This window comes from Lissotriton vulgaris, chromosome 11, assembly GCF_964263255.1.
Source record: "Lissotriton vulgaris chromosome 11, aLisVul1.2, whole genome shotgun sequence".
Taxonomy (NCBI): Eukaryota; Metazoa; Chordata; class Amphibia; order Caudata; family Salamandridae; genus Lissotriton; species Lissotriton vulgaris.
In genome coordinates, this window is record NC_141699.1 from 85,653,781 (window position 1) to 85,667,328 (window position 13,548).

At 44.7% G+C, this 13,548-nt stretch overlaps 1 protein-coding gene across 2 annotated transcripts in view; it reads left to right on the top strand.

Moving 5' to 3' along the window:
- Positions 1-13,548, top strand: part of GOLGA3 (golgin A3) — a 244,995-nt gene that overhangs the window by 197,183 nt on the left and 34,264 nt on the right. For both annotated transcript variants that reach the window (XM_086942740.1, XM_086942739.1), the window contains exon 19: positions 829-968. In XM_086942740.1, the coding sequence (XP_086798866.1) occupies positions 829-968 (140 nt within the window). The remainder of the gene's footprint in view (positions 1-828; positions 969-13,548) is intronic.

Consider the following 13,548-nt stretch of genomic DNA (forward strand, 5'->3'; position numbering starts at 1 on the left):
CAGAACAGGCCCCAATTGCCACTGGTTCTTCTGTAATGATACATTTCTTGTTCTGTATCTTCTTCAGCCAATGTTTCGGAACATGTTCCAGTTCATACTGTCTACTGGTTAAAGAGGTCCCTGTCCTTTAGGTCACTGGAACCACAGGAGGTCAGCATATCTGACCCTTGAGAAGCACTTCCACTTAATGGATAAAACTGGAGAGCTGGCCGGCCCTCAGAATTCTTGGTCGCGCTAGTGCCGAAAGCAGATTTGCTCTCCATTTGTCTTCTCTAAGCCCTGTTGTGTTCTGAGGAGCTGGAGATGGGGCACCTTTCTTAGAGTGAGAATGTGCTACTGATTGCTGATAAGTATTAACTATATATCAAAGAGTTTTCAAGGTCATGCCGGCTCTCTTTTACAGCATATTCTCTAAATTTACTGCAAATCCATCATCATGCCGCTACTGCAGCCCACCTTGCTTTGAGGCAAGGTTTTGATGTTGATCCCTGCCCAGCCTGCTTAGTCTCCTTGAACCCAAGTACTCCACTTCACTTCTCCATTTGCAATTATCACTATCACCCCCTCATCTCTTTACATGAATTAGTATAAGACTGTTCCCCAATAACTTTGATAGTTGTGAGCAACCAGATTCCAATCATTGTACAAGCCATCTTCATTAATGTATGTCAAGTGCTTACATCACCGCAGTGCAGAGCTCCAGTGCCTTTCCAGGCCTGGTTTGCCCTTCAGAAAACTTCCAAAATATATTCATAAATAACCAAATGTGGGTGAAAATGGGGCTTACAGACAAAAGCACATTACAGTTACTTCTGGATTTGTTTGTAGGTAGCTGCAGCTAAGGCTGAAGCCGCGCATAACCGCCGGCACTACCGAGCAGCAGCCCTGGAGCTGAGCGAGGTGAAGAAAGAACTACAGGCAAAGGAGCAGCTCGTCCAGGCCCTCCAGGCTGAAGCCGACAAGCTACAGTAAGTGAATAGGGCTCAAGGGAATATAGTTTGTGGTAGCGGAGGCTTAACCTGTCACCATGTTAAGCGCCAGGGCCATAGTGGGTATACATTCAAGAAGCAAATGTATCTCTCGTTGCAGCGGTGTTTCCCAGATGTTTTATGTTGCTGTCTTATAGATATAAAGATTGTGTATTACTTAGCAAAATACTTAAGGATTTTCCTTAGAACCGCTATGTAGTGAAATTGCCTTGCACTGTTCTTAGATTTCTATTGGTGTTTGTTATTACATATTTTTGTACAATAGACCCATCTTCCTTGACTTTTCTTTGCATTTCTCTGAAGTCTGTTTAAAATCACTGTGGCATAAAATAATTGCCTAGGTCAAGTGCAGTACCATCAAATGTTCTCTTATGCATAGGGGCATCTTGCTAGATGATTGGAAAGTAGCATCTTGTGACACTATGTACACAGGATTTTATTATATTCACTTGTGAACTACATGGGTTCTATCATTTCAAGGGACTTTTATACATAATATGCAGAAAAGGAAGGATTCTGCCAAAACGTTTAAATAACACTTACATCTATCCATCAATCACAGCTTTTCCATTGCCAATAGGATTTTCCAAAATTATATCTATTTTCCACGTTTGGTAACTTGGCTTGGCCCGCAAATCCCATCCTGTAGTGGAAAGTATGATTGTGTCTTTTTCACTAGTTACATAACAGTAGGACTAAAATAAATAATTTCATAGTCCAATCTATGTTTAGATAAAGTCAACTATTTATTGATTATTCTGTATCAAAAATAACGACAAAGGATTGAGTCCTGTAGGAAGCTGGCTCTTTGCACGATATAGCTAATTTAGTGTATTGTGAAGAGTTCAGGTATTTCCTTACTAGTGGACAGGGGCTTGCTCTAGCGGCCCCAAGACGCTCTTCTAGGGGTTGTGTGGCCGTGCAGCCTTAGGCTTATCAGAGAGGAGTGTTAGACATCCTAAAATACACACAGTAGTCAATAAATGATGCACACAACTTAAGAAGGAGATCCGCACCAATTTATAGAAATAACACGCATCTTTATATATGTTTAGGCATCAGAATCAATACAGTCAGGTAAGTACGTTTTGCGTGAGTAATACTTTTGCGTTTAAAAAGTTGACACTTGGAGCATTTTTCAGAAGCTGAATTGTTTTACTATGGGAGGAAAAACAACTACGCCATTCAGGTAGAGTAGAGTGACGTACGAGGCCAGTCTCCTGAACTTGAGGGAGCATGGGGCAGGGTCCAAGGCAGCACCAGCAGATCACCTGCAGCTGCACTAATGTGGCCTGGTGGGGTGGTGCATAACCGTGTTGAATGCACAGTGTTAGTCAATGTGGATCGGTCTGCACAATAAGAGGCTGCAGGTTTGGACTAAGAGGCCAGTCAGGCTGAACCAACCAGTGGGTTCAGGGCTTGCGATGCTAGTGGACACTGGGACACCGATGGTCCTCTTCTCCTTATGCTGGGGCGGCCAGGTGAAGAGGGTCTTTGAGGTGTCTGGTTTCTGCATCTGGTAGCACTCGCAGGTTGAGCGGGCCTGCACACAGAGGCTGCAGGCAGCTTTCGCCAGTTCAGGAGAGGCAAAGCTAAAGTATGTTCTATCTCTTGAAGACACCATTGGCCGCCTTCAACTCCGGTTGGGGGGCTCAGGTGCAGTGGTGCTTGAGGGAGGGTTTTGTCCGCCCCAGAGTACTCACGGTTCTTTTTTGGTTGCCTGCATGTTGCAAGAGAGCAGCACTGCTGCTACATGGGAGTCCCTGGGTCTTTGTTGAAGTCAGGCAGTACTCCCTGGCTTTGCAGACACAACAGCTTGCAGGACGAGACGACTTTGGCGCAATTCGATGGGGAACAGCAGACAGGCTGGCAGGGCTGTTGCCAAGTCAGTTGCTCTTCTTTAGTTGTTGCTTTCGCTGCTCTTATATGTCCTCCTTCGTAGGCCAACAGGATCTGCTTTTCTGGTGTCATGGACTCCACTAAATACTGAATTTAGGGGTGTTAGGAAAATGTAGGGTAGTAGTCAGTGGGCTGCCTACCCTTGGGGTCACTATGCCCCTATATGACCACTTCCTGTGGGAAATGGGCATAATCCTGTCCCAGAAATCGAAAGTTTACCATCACTAAAATGGCTAACTTTGAAAAGTCACCTCCCCTTCAGGTAGCCAACCTTAGGGGTGGCACTATCCTGAGTGTGGACACACCTATCTAACTAGCTAATGTTCCCGCTTGTCCAGATGTAAAAGGGCTCTGGACAAAGGGGGTCAATTTCCTCTCCTGTGACAGCCCAAAGCTGTTGGGCTTTTTCAAGCTCCCCTGACTTGGAAAGCTAATCCGCAGGACATCCTGTAGGAGGGGGTGTAAACACCCTCTACCCCAGCAGGCTTTGTTTCAGACCTCCTGAAAGCAAAGGCCCTCACCCTTGGGGGTCAGAAACATGTCTTTGATGGTAGGCTGTTGAAAACCAGTTAGTCTGCACACCAGTAGCTGGTAGGTTTTCAGGGGCCCCCGCTAAGGTGCCCTCTGTGTGCATGCATTAATAAATCCAATACTGGCATCAGTGGCAGTTTATTAATACGCGATGTTTGATACCAAACATCCCTATTTTCACTGAAGACATCATGTAGCTGGGGAACTAATTTTCACCAGTGTCCGGCACATGCTTTTAAAATGGCTTCCCTGATCCCTTGTACTGGCAGTAATGGAACTGACCAGCACAGGGGCATAACTGCTCATGCAGTTATGCCCTCACATGTAGTATAGCGTACCCTGCCATAGTTCTGTAAGGCCTGCTGTAGGGCTATACCTATATTGCATGCAGTGTCTTCAGGCATGGCACACAGACTGTGTGCCATGTCGTGTTTTTAGGTCTCGCGTCAGCGAAAGACCTAATGTTGCCGGTTGGCGGGAATGTGGGGCAGGGGATGTGCCTCGCCGATTTCACCTCGTGGGCGCACGCGCCCAGCCCGGCGCCGTGCACATCCCCTGTCCCACATCCACCGCAAGTCAGCCTCTCGCCTCTCAATCACGCGTGCACACACAGCCACACTCACGAATGCGCACACACAGCCACACTCACTCACGCACGCACACTGCATATACACACACACGCGCGCACAGACTCACATACCGCCGCCGCCCCACACCCCCCACCCCGCCCCACTTACCGCGTCTCTCTCCCGTGTTGCTTGTTTTTTAAGTTTTCAGAAGTTCTCATAGGACTGTGAAAGTCCAAGCGAGTGCTACTAATGAAGGCGCCTTGCTTCACACTTGTTTCCGCCTCCTGTTCTGAGGAGTTCACACCACAGCATCCTTCCTTTGGGTGCGATTCAACGAACTGTATTTAAATGGAGACAACTGGCGACAGGCTACTGTGTGTTAAACTGTGAACACACACACTCCTGCAGATATGATGCTCACAGCCAGAGCTAATCTCCTGAAAGCCATTACAGATATTTACAGCTTTTGGTTCCTACAGCCCCACGCCGCCATTAAAATGCACGTACAATCATTTTCGTTTGGCTGATAGAACTAAGGCCAAAAATGCATAATACGCTGTGATGTCACAAGTGTCATTTTGCAGCTGAAATTACTCTCTTGACTATGGCATTGTAAGCTCTTCTGGATGCCTTTTATAATACAAGGTATGTAATGTGATGTTGATTTGTATAGCGCACTAATCACTCGCGAGAGTATCCAAGCATTTGGAGAGGTGTGTAGGTGTGAGGACCCCTATGTGCTTGCACGAAGAGCCAGGGCTTCAGCTTCATGCTGAACTCAGAAGTGAAATTCACATTTCGAGGACGTTAACAGATGATAAATGCACTTTCCGCAGTTATAATATGAACTTATTTTGTATATAGTGGTATTGTAAAGCACTTTAGGCTGCATGTCTGCAATTCCTAAGTGCTATGAATAACATATTATTATAACCGAGTATAATAACATTTCATTTACACGCATGAAAGAAAAGTGTTTTCTACCAGAAGTTGCACTCCTGACCTTAAGATCGTAGCATATACTGGGATGCAACTCCCGTTTTATTATCGCAAATTTTTTATACATTTTCCTTTTTCTGTTTTGTTATTCTTGGCATGAAAAAAAAAATAGTTCGGAATTCAAAGAAATCATATTGCTGTGAAGCAGAAATTAACTATATGTCTCCGTCAGCTCTAGACTATCAGGTTGCAAAGCAGAACGCATCTATGTTACTGAATTGCCTTCTCCAGATCCGGACTATTCTCAAGATACAGCAATTTATGATTGCATGATCACATGCAAAGATGTATGCGAAAAGGAGGCGTGCTACAATACCCACAACCGATCAAACAAGCGTTTGCAATGCAATAGGTCTCGCATTTACGCAAGTTTGACCTATTGGCATTGTAAATGACAATGGCTTTTAAGATGTTTCAATAACCAAAACATAAATAAAAGGCAATATCATTTCCAATACAAATAGCTCAAACTGCTTGTTACTTTTGTCCGCAACAGGACATGCAGCCTGCAGTGGGAGTTTGCCTGAGCTTAGTGTGGGGGCCCTTCCGTTGCACGATTCGTGCTGCAGCCCTTGGGGACCCTCTTTATTACCTCAAGCCCTAGGTGCCAAGTTACCATTTACTAGGAACTTAAAGGTATACTAAAGGTATTGCTAATTGGGGGAACAATAGCACAGTTTTGGGAAAGAGATCTGGCACTGGGGGCCTGGTTAGCGGGAACCCAGTGCACTTCCAGTTGAAATCGCATAAAATACTAGGCAATAAATAGGGGTGACCATGCCAAAAAGGGCACTTTCCTACAGTTATTAAATAGTCCAAGCTGTTCAGAAGAAATAAAGGGTGTTGCTAGAAATGAATTCAAAATGGGACGTGGTAACTGGATTGAAAAGCACAGTTGCCTTGATTCATTGATTAACCTGTATTCAGGTTGCTAGTTTTACGTGGTGAGCCGTGCTTAAGACAAGCGCTAAAGAGTCCAATTTTCTTCATTCTTTTTTAAAAAAAATATCTTGTTATTGAATTGTAATTTTAACCCCTTGCATGCTGATGACGGCCCCCATCCGTCATGCATTACGGCGCTCGTGTGATGATGAAGGCTGGGGGCCGTCATGAACCCGCCCATTTGCGATTTTGCCGCACAGGCGCGGAATCGCAGCAACATTTAAGGGGTTAAGGAACCTTGTAACCACCCTACCCGTCCAACCACCGGCATTCTTCACTGATGGATTATGCATGCTGAAAGCTGAACTATTCAATTGTGTGCGCTGCATGTCATACTTTTTGGAAATGTAGAACAAGTTCAAAAACCTTTTCACAGTGTTTCAAATCTTTGGTTCGGTCACACAGGCACTTTACAGGGACCTCCACATAACACACCCTATGCTAGGTGCTCTACTGCATCCACTGGTCAGTAAGAAGGAGGCGACAGAGCACAGGCTGGAATTCAGAATTCATGGTCAGTCCAGCCTGAAATGGTAAAAGGCTTGAAGGCTGTAGAATCTTTAGCAGGTAGGGACAAGCCTTTGTCCCTGCCCATTCATTAGTTGGTTCCAAGGTTTAGAGCCTTGTGAGCTACTTCTTGGACCCAGTTTCCTCCTACTTCCAACTTTTCTAGGTGCTTCTGAAAGGAAGTGACCCTGGAAGGGTATTTAAAGGGTAGATTAAAGAATAGTATTATTGAGAAGGAGTTCTTTAATCACCCACAAAGTCCCATGTCAAACATTACCCTCCTTTACATGAGAATGGTGTATTTCCTGGTCTGGGATTGTACCTTCCCTGTTAATGAACTGTACCTTGTGAATAATGCATTCTCAGATTCTCAAAGGCCTTTATATTACAAAATCAGACAGGTTGGCTGGCAGAAGTCCTCCTGGGTCATTGCTCCTTCCAGGCCTCACACCCTCTCCCTGTCTTCGTATCCTGTCCCCTTAGAGAACAAGGATAATTCTCACACATGCCAATATTGCCAGGCCTGCTGTGCCAGTAGATTTATATAGCTTTGGTATCCTATGTGAATAGGATAGATCAAACATAAACGCCAAGTACTTCTGGTACTTACTAGGCTTACTCCATCTTTTTTTGGTGTGTTTGTGGTAGACGCCACATGTTCTTGTTTGGGCATTTGTGTTTTACTGTTATATTTACCTCTCCCAGACAACTTATGAATTCACTCTGGTCCACCTTAGTGAAAATATATCTTCAAGGTACTCCGCTTCTATGCCTTATATTCTTATATTCCTTTGCAGAAAAAGGATACGGACCCCAGAATCAGTGCAAGATTATTTTTTTTGGTTTAGAATGCCGCCATGACACATTTCAGCCCTTCCCATGGGCCTTGATCACATGACACAGTCAAGAATTAACCATTCGCTTTTAAAGTGAGCAGTGTAGACGTAATCATTGGTGCAAAGGCATACGAACATGGTCAACATTGAAGAAAGACTCACTATTAAAACACTACGAGTCTTTCTTAATGAACTATGATAAATGAATCATAAAATCATGAAACCACTACAACCGATTATTAGATAGGCGATAATACCATACAATTAAATAAGTTAAAAAATATATAAATTCATGATAAAATAAATGCCTTAACAGTTTTTTGAATGTGCAAAGTGCTATATATGTGCAAAATGGTGCAAAAAAGTGCTATGGTAAATTTAAAATTGAAACAATAGACCAACAATTAAACTTTGGTAATTAGCATTGTACAATGCCATGAGTTTCTGTATAAATACATAAATCAATAGTGCCATTGAAAATGGAAACTAATTGGAACATGGGTTACTGGAGCCCCAGTAACCCCCTACCGAGCATAAATATAAAGGGTACCGGTGGTCCCATTGGTACAACAATTATAGATCGATATTGATCAGAACTTCGTTGAATATCCGTTTAAATACCAGAATTCATCATCTTTCAAGCATTTGTAATCCTAATACTGTATGAAAGTAGACTCACTGAGTGGAAAGTAAAGTATCACATTAGATTCTACCGACAAACCCTGATCTTCCCACACATATATATATATATATTTGTTTTACCAGAAAGGGTTCTCAACAATTCAAATATAAATTCGGACTCCTTGTGCAGAAAAGCACTTCAGTACTGTGATCCAAATGAAACCTACACAGAAATAATAACTGAGAAATAAGCATGTTATATTTTAGCACATGAGGCTGCACTTTGAGCTGCCAGCGTTGACACCAAGAAGTTATTTAAAGTATATTCAATGGAAGAGACCTGTTGTTTATTTTCGTGTACCAAAACTGCCATCTGCAACCCTTTTATTGGTTTGTTTACTCTAAAAAAAAAACTAAGTTGCATCTATGAGAATGTGTTACCCTTCGGGGCTAGCTGCCTGAACTGTCAAATAGTAATTAAACAACAGGAGGTGGTGATGGACAGAGTTTCTGAATTAAGCAGAATACTCTCACCCAGTCAAGAGATCAGGGCTTAATCCAACACCGTTTTTTAGCTCACTGCACCATCCCAGCTCAGAACCTGGCTATATGCAAATTAGTCTGTCCCTGGCCCAGTGCATCATGGGAACAGGGCAAACCAAACTACCAAGCCAATTCTTTCACTGGGAAGGAAACAAGCTACCGGGGACCGGTTTCTGGCATTTCAGCCGTCTTCGGCCCGGCTTGCTTGAATCCTGATGGTGCAATGAGCAAGGGACTCACGTCTGAGTATACCCTTCCACGCTTATGGTGGAGAAAATAATTAAACAACAGGAGGTGGTGATGGACAGAGTTTCTGAATTAAGCAGAATACTCTCACCCAGTCAAGAGATCAGGGCTTAATCCAACACCGTTTTTTAGCTCACTGCACCATCCCAGCTCAGAACCTGGCTATAAGCAAATTAGTCTGTCCCTGGCACAGTGCATCATGGGAACAGGGCAAACCAAACTACCAAGCCAATTCTTTCACTGGGAAGGAAACAAGCTACGGGGGACCGGTTTCTGGCATTTCAGCCGTCTTCGGCCCGGCTTGCTTGAATCCTGATGGTGCAATGAGCAAGGGACTCACGTCTGAGTATACCCTTTGAACTGTCAAACAGTGGCAGGTAAGTACCAGGTTACAGCGGACACACCTGTGTGACTTGTTTAGCCAGGTACAACAATGTCCAAGAACACAGCAATAGTGGAAAAAATGCAGGAAACAGGCAAAGTAAGGGGCATTCACAATTCCTTTGACAGTATCTGTGGGCATAAAAAGTTATAAAATGCCAAGAAAATCCCATATACTGACCTGGCAGCTGTCAAAAACTTTAGGCCTGATTTAACAAACTACATTTTGTAGTACCAATAGTTATGCGTGCAGAGTTCTCCATCCCGACTGCGGAGTCTCTGCACATGTAAGTATTAGATTTAGCAGTAAATGTGGGCAGTTCACAGGAGTGGACGATAAAAGGGGCAGACTTACTCTTAAAGTAGTAAACTTACTCCTAAGTATAAATTACTTCAAGTGTAGTGTTTGAGAATCAGGCCCAACAGGTTTTATGTTCCGTTTTAATGAATGACTCAAATCTAATTTTTAACAATTTGTAATATTTGTTTGAAGCAGTTTTTGGTAATTGCAACTAATTAATGAACTTGGGATCGATGGTCTACTAGAAGAAACTCTAGCAACTCTGACCAGAGAGGGTGATTGACACGATTGTTAGACTTTACTAACAAGTTAATTTATTAACTGCCTCAGCGTGCATCTGTCCATCAATTGTTCTTTTTGTATTTGTCACCCCGAGTGGGACGGGTATGCCCAGATGTGGGTCCTGTGCTCTCCATGCCACTGGAGTCAAGCTATCCTGGCTGATGAGGGGTGAAACCCTGAAACCGGTCCTAGGATGCTTGTTTCCAGTCTAGGGCGGACCTGGCCTGGCAGTTCGGGCTGGACTGTTCCCATTGGGGCAGTGGAAAGACTGGTTTGCATATGGCTGGGTTTAAACTGGAATGGCATGGGGAGCAAAACAAATATGGATTTAGGCCCAGATCTCTGTACTGGGGTGAATGTATGACATTGTTCAGCATTCTGTTCATCAGTTGTTCTATTTGCATCAATGTGCACGCCTGGCACAGACTATTGTGTAAAGTGCAATGAAATTAGCATACTGTTGTTTGGCTTCATCTCATTCTTTTTATGAAGCCTATTGAGTTTTCTTTGATCTGCATTGTTGTATCTATTTGAAGTGCTTAAGCAACTCTTCTCTCATGTAGCAATAGGCTGAGGGTTGGGGAGAGGTACCAGCACACTCCTAAAAATTGAGTGTTCGAGGCATATGAGCTGCAGATCACACACTATGCATAGATCACCATCTGGTGTTGGACTCGGATGTTTTCACTTTGTTGTCTTGGAATAAGTCTTTGGAAGTCACAAGATAGGTGACTCCTCCTTTGAACAATAGTGCGAATGGGCATCAACGTCATCTTCAGATTGTTTTTTCCGCCATCTGGCTCGGATTTGTTCATCGCGCTACAGTTCGGTATCGTAACCGATCTACCTTTTGAAGCACAATCCATCGCCCTTTCTCCGGTATTGTCTTCGATAGCGTTCCCCAATCGACGCTCATCTCAACAACCCTGAAATTTTCTATTCCATTCGTCGACGCAGGCATTCGGGCCTACCTGCGCCATTAGGCCTTTGGCTCATGGAAAGGACTCCTTTTAAAAAGTGTCCTAAATGTGGATCAAAGATATTTCTCCTAGCCCAACATGTTCCAGGAGTCCAAAACCATATAGCAGATCTGTTAAGTCGTCCGAGACAACAGATTCACGAGTGGGAACTTCATCCAACAGTTCTTCAACCATTTTTCCAAATGTGGGGTCATCCAGACATAGATCTCTTCGCCACACATTGCAACAAAAAATGCCCAAGCTTCGCCGCCATATATCCACACCCATTGTCCAAAGGCAATGCAATATGGATGAATTGGTCAGGCAGATTTGCATATGCTTTTCACCTCTCCCACTCATTCCGTTAGTGGTGCGCTAACTACAGCAACAATCACTGACGCTAATCGTTGTTGCTCCAACATGGGCCAGACAACCTTGGTACAAACATTGCTGGAACTGTCAGTAGTCCCGCACCAAAAACTATACCTCTCTCCACACCTCTTAACGCAGAACCATGAATGAATGAATGAATAGGGAATTTGTATTGCGCAGACTTAGCCTAAGGGCATCAAGGCACAGATAACAAACAAACATACAGTCTCAGAGAATCGAGCAAAAACCCTAGTAAGCCTGAGAAAAAAGCCAGGTTTTAAGAAGTCTACGGAAGATTACCAGTGAGGGTTGACTAGAGAGTTCCGTCGGGAGGGAGTTCCATAACTTGGGAGCCAGGGTGGAAAAGGCTCTTCCTCCACACCTCGCCTTCGCAAATCTAGGGACCGAAAACAAATTTTTAGAGGCAGAGCGAAGAGTTCTCCTGGGCGTATAGGCACAGACAAGAGGCCTAACTCCTTCAGAGCCTGATCCAAAGACAGCCCTGTGGGCAAGGCAGAGAGGTTTGAAGGAAATCCTAGAATGAATTGGAAGCCAATGGAGATCCTTCCTAGCCTGAGTTGCTGAGGCAAGCCTTGGGAGTTTCAAGACCATCCTGGCGCGGCGTTTTGCACCATCTGGAGGCGATGGACCGAGTTCTTATTTATGCCGCTGTAAAGGGCGTTACAGTAATCAAGCCTGGAAGAGACCAAGGCAACTGTAGCCTGTTTCCGAGCAGCAGGGGACAGATACGAGGCAATCTTTCTCAGCGTTCTAATGATGCCACAACAAGTAGACACCGTTCTGTTGACCTGAGGGTCGAAAGAAAGGGCCGAATCTATCAATACTCCAAGATTCCTAGTGGAGTCAGTCGGATGAGGGCAGTCACCCAGGGAGGCCGGACACCAATCCTCAGACCATATCTCCTGATTTCCTCCGACTATCAGGACCTCTGTCTTTTCCCCGTTCAATTTTAAAAAGTTCCGCACCATCCATTGCGACACTGCCTCCATGCACGATCTAAATTTGAGGGCTGGGTCGTTGACCGATTGTGTGATGGAAACCATGATCTGGGTATCGTCGGCGTACGACAGCACCTCAAATCCAAAAGATCTCACCACTTTGGCAAGTGGGGTCACATAGATGTTAAACAGCAGGGGACTTAACGAAGATCCCTGCGGGATCCCACATTGCACTGACTGGGAGGAAGAGAGAAAGTTGCCCATCTTGACTCTCTGTTCTCTTTGGTGGAGGAAAGAGGCCAGTAAGCTGTGGGCGGTGCCACCCACCCCAATCCCCTCAAGCCTGGAAACCAGGATCGAAGGAGACAGGGTGTCAAAGGCTGCCGTAAGATCGAGCAGCACCAAAAGAGTAGTGTGGCCCTTGTCGACCTTAGAACGGATGTTGTTAAACACAACCGTGAGGGCAGACTCTGTACTGTGAGCAGCACGGACCCGTGTTGGGAGATGTCCAGCAGATTAGAGCTCTCCAAAAAAGTGGAGGGATGGCGATTAAGATGGGCCTCAAGTATTTTGGCCGGGGCTGGAAGAAGTGAGATGGGACGAATGTTTTTCAAAACTCCCGGATCTAAAGAAGCTTTCTCGAGCAGAGGTTTAACAACTGCTGATTTCCAAGATAGAGGAAAAAACCCTTTCGTGATGGCCAAGTTCATGACCTCTAGAAGAGGAGGGAGAACCACCTCTCTGCAAGCCTTCAAAGTTTTTAAAGGGCAGGGGTCCAAGGGAGAGCATGACTTGCTATCATCAAGGAGGCGATTTAATTCCTCCAGGGTTAGAGGAGGGAAGTCAACAAAGCCTGGTTTAGAGCAAGGTTCGGAAACCTCATCCTGGACAGGAGAGGGAGAGGGAGAAGAGAGTGCGGGATTAGTATCCAGCTCCAAGTTGAGAATTTCAAGTGATTTATGAATGCCGGCAATTTTTGCATGAAAAAAGCTTGCGATATTGTCGCAAAGCCCCTGTGTCTCCACTATGGAATCAGCCATTTTAGGCACCGATAGTGAATCAATGATTTTAAAAAGGTCTCTAAATGATTTTAAAGAGGCAGTAAGATTTGTATAATCTTTTTTTCCTCGACTATGGCCCTCTTGTATTCCCTTAACAGTAGTTTGTGCTGGATTTTTCCAGGAGAGTCAGGATGGGCATGCCAAGACCTCTCCTTTTGTCTACATTTCGGCCTCAAAAGCCTGAGACGATCGGAGTACCAGGGCAGAGAGGGACTCTTTCGGGCAGAATAGTGCTGCTTGGCAGGGGCCAGAGTGTCTATCGCGTTCAATAAGTAGTTAGACAGGCCTAGTGCTCCCGCATTAGGGTCCGACTGAGGGAGGGAGCAAAAAATATTCATAAATGGCGCCAGGGTCTGATTATTAATCTCTCTGTAATTCCTTCTAACTTCCCATTTATTACTCTTGGATTGATCCGGAGCAGTAAGAGTAACGTTAAGGTCAAAAGGCACTCCCCGATGGTCTGAACAGGCTAGAGGAATAGGCGTACCAGTCGTTAATCTGGAGTCATTTGAAAAGATGCCATCAAGCGTGTGCCCAGCTGAGTGCGTGGG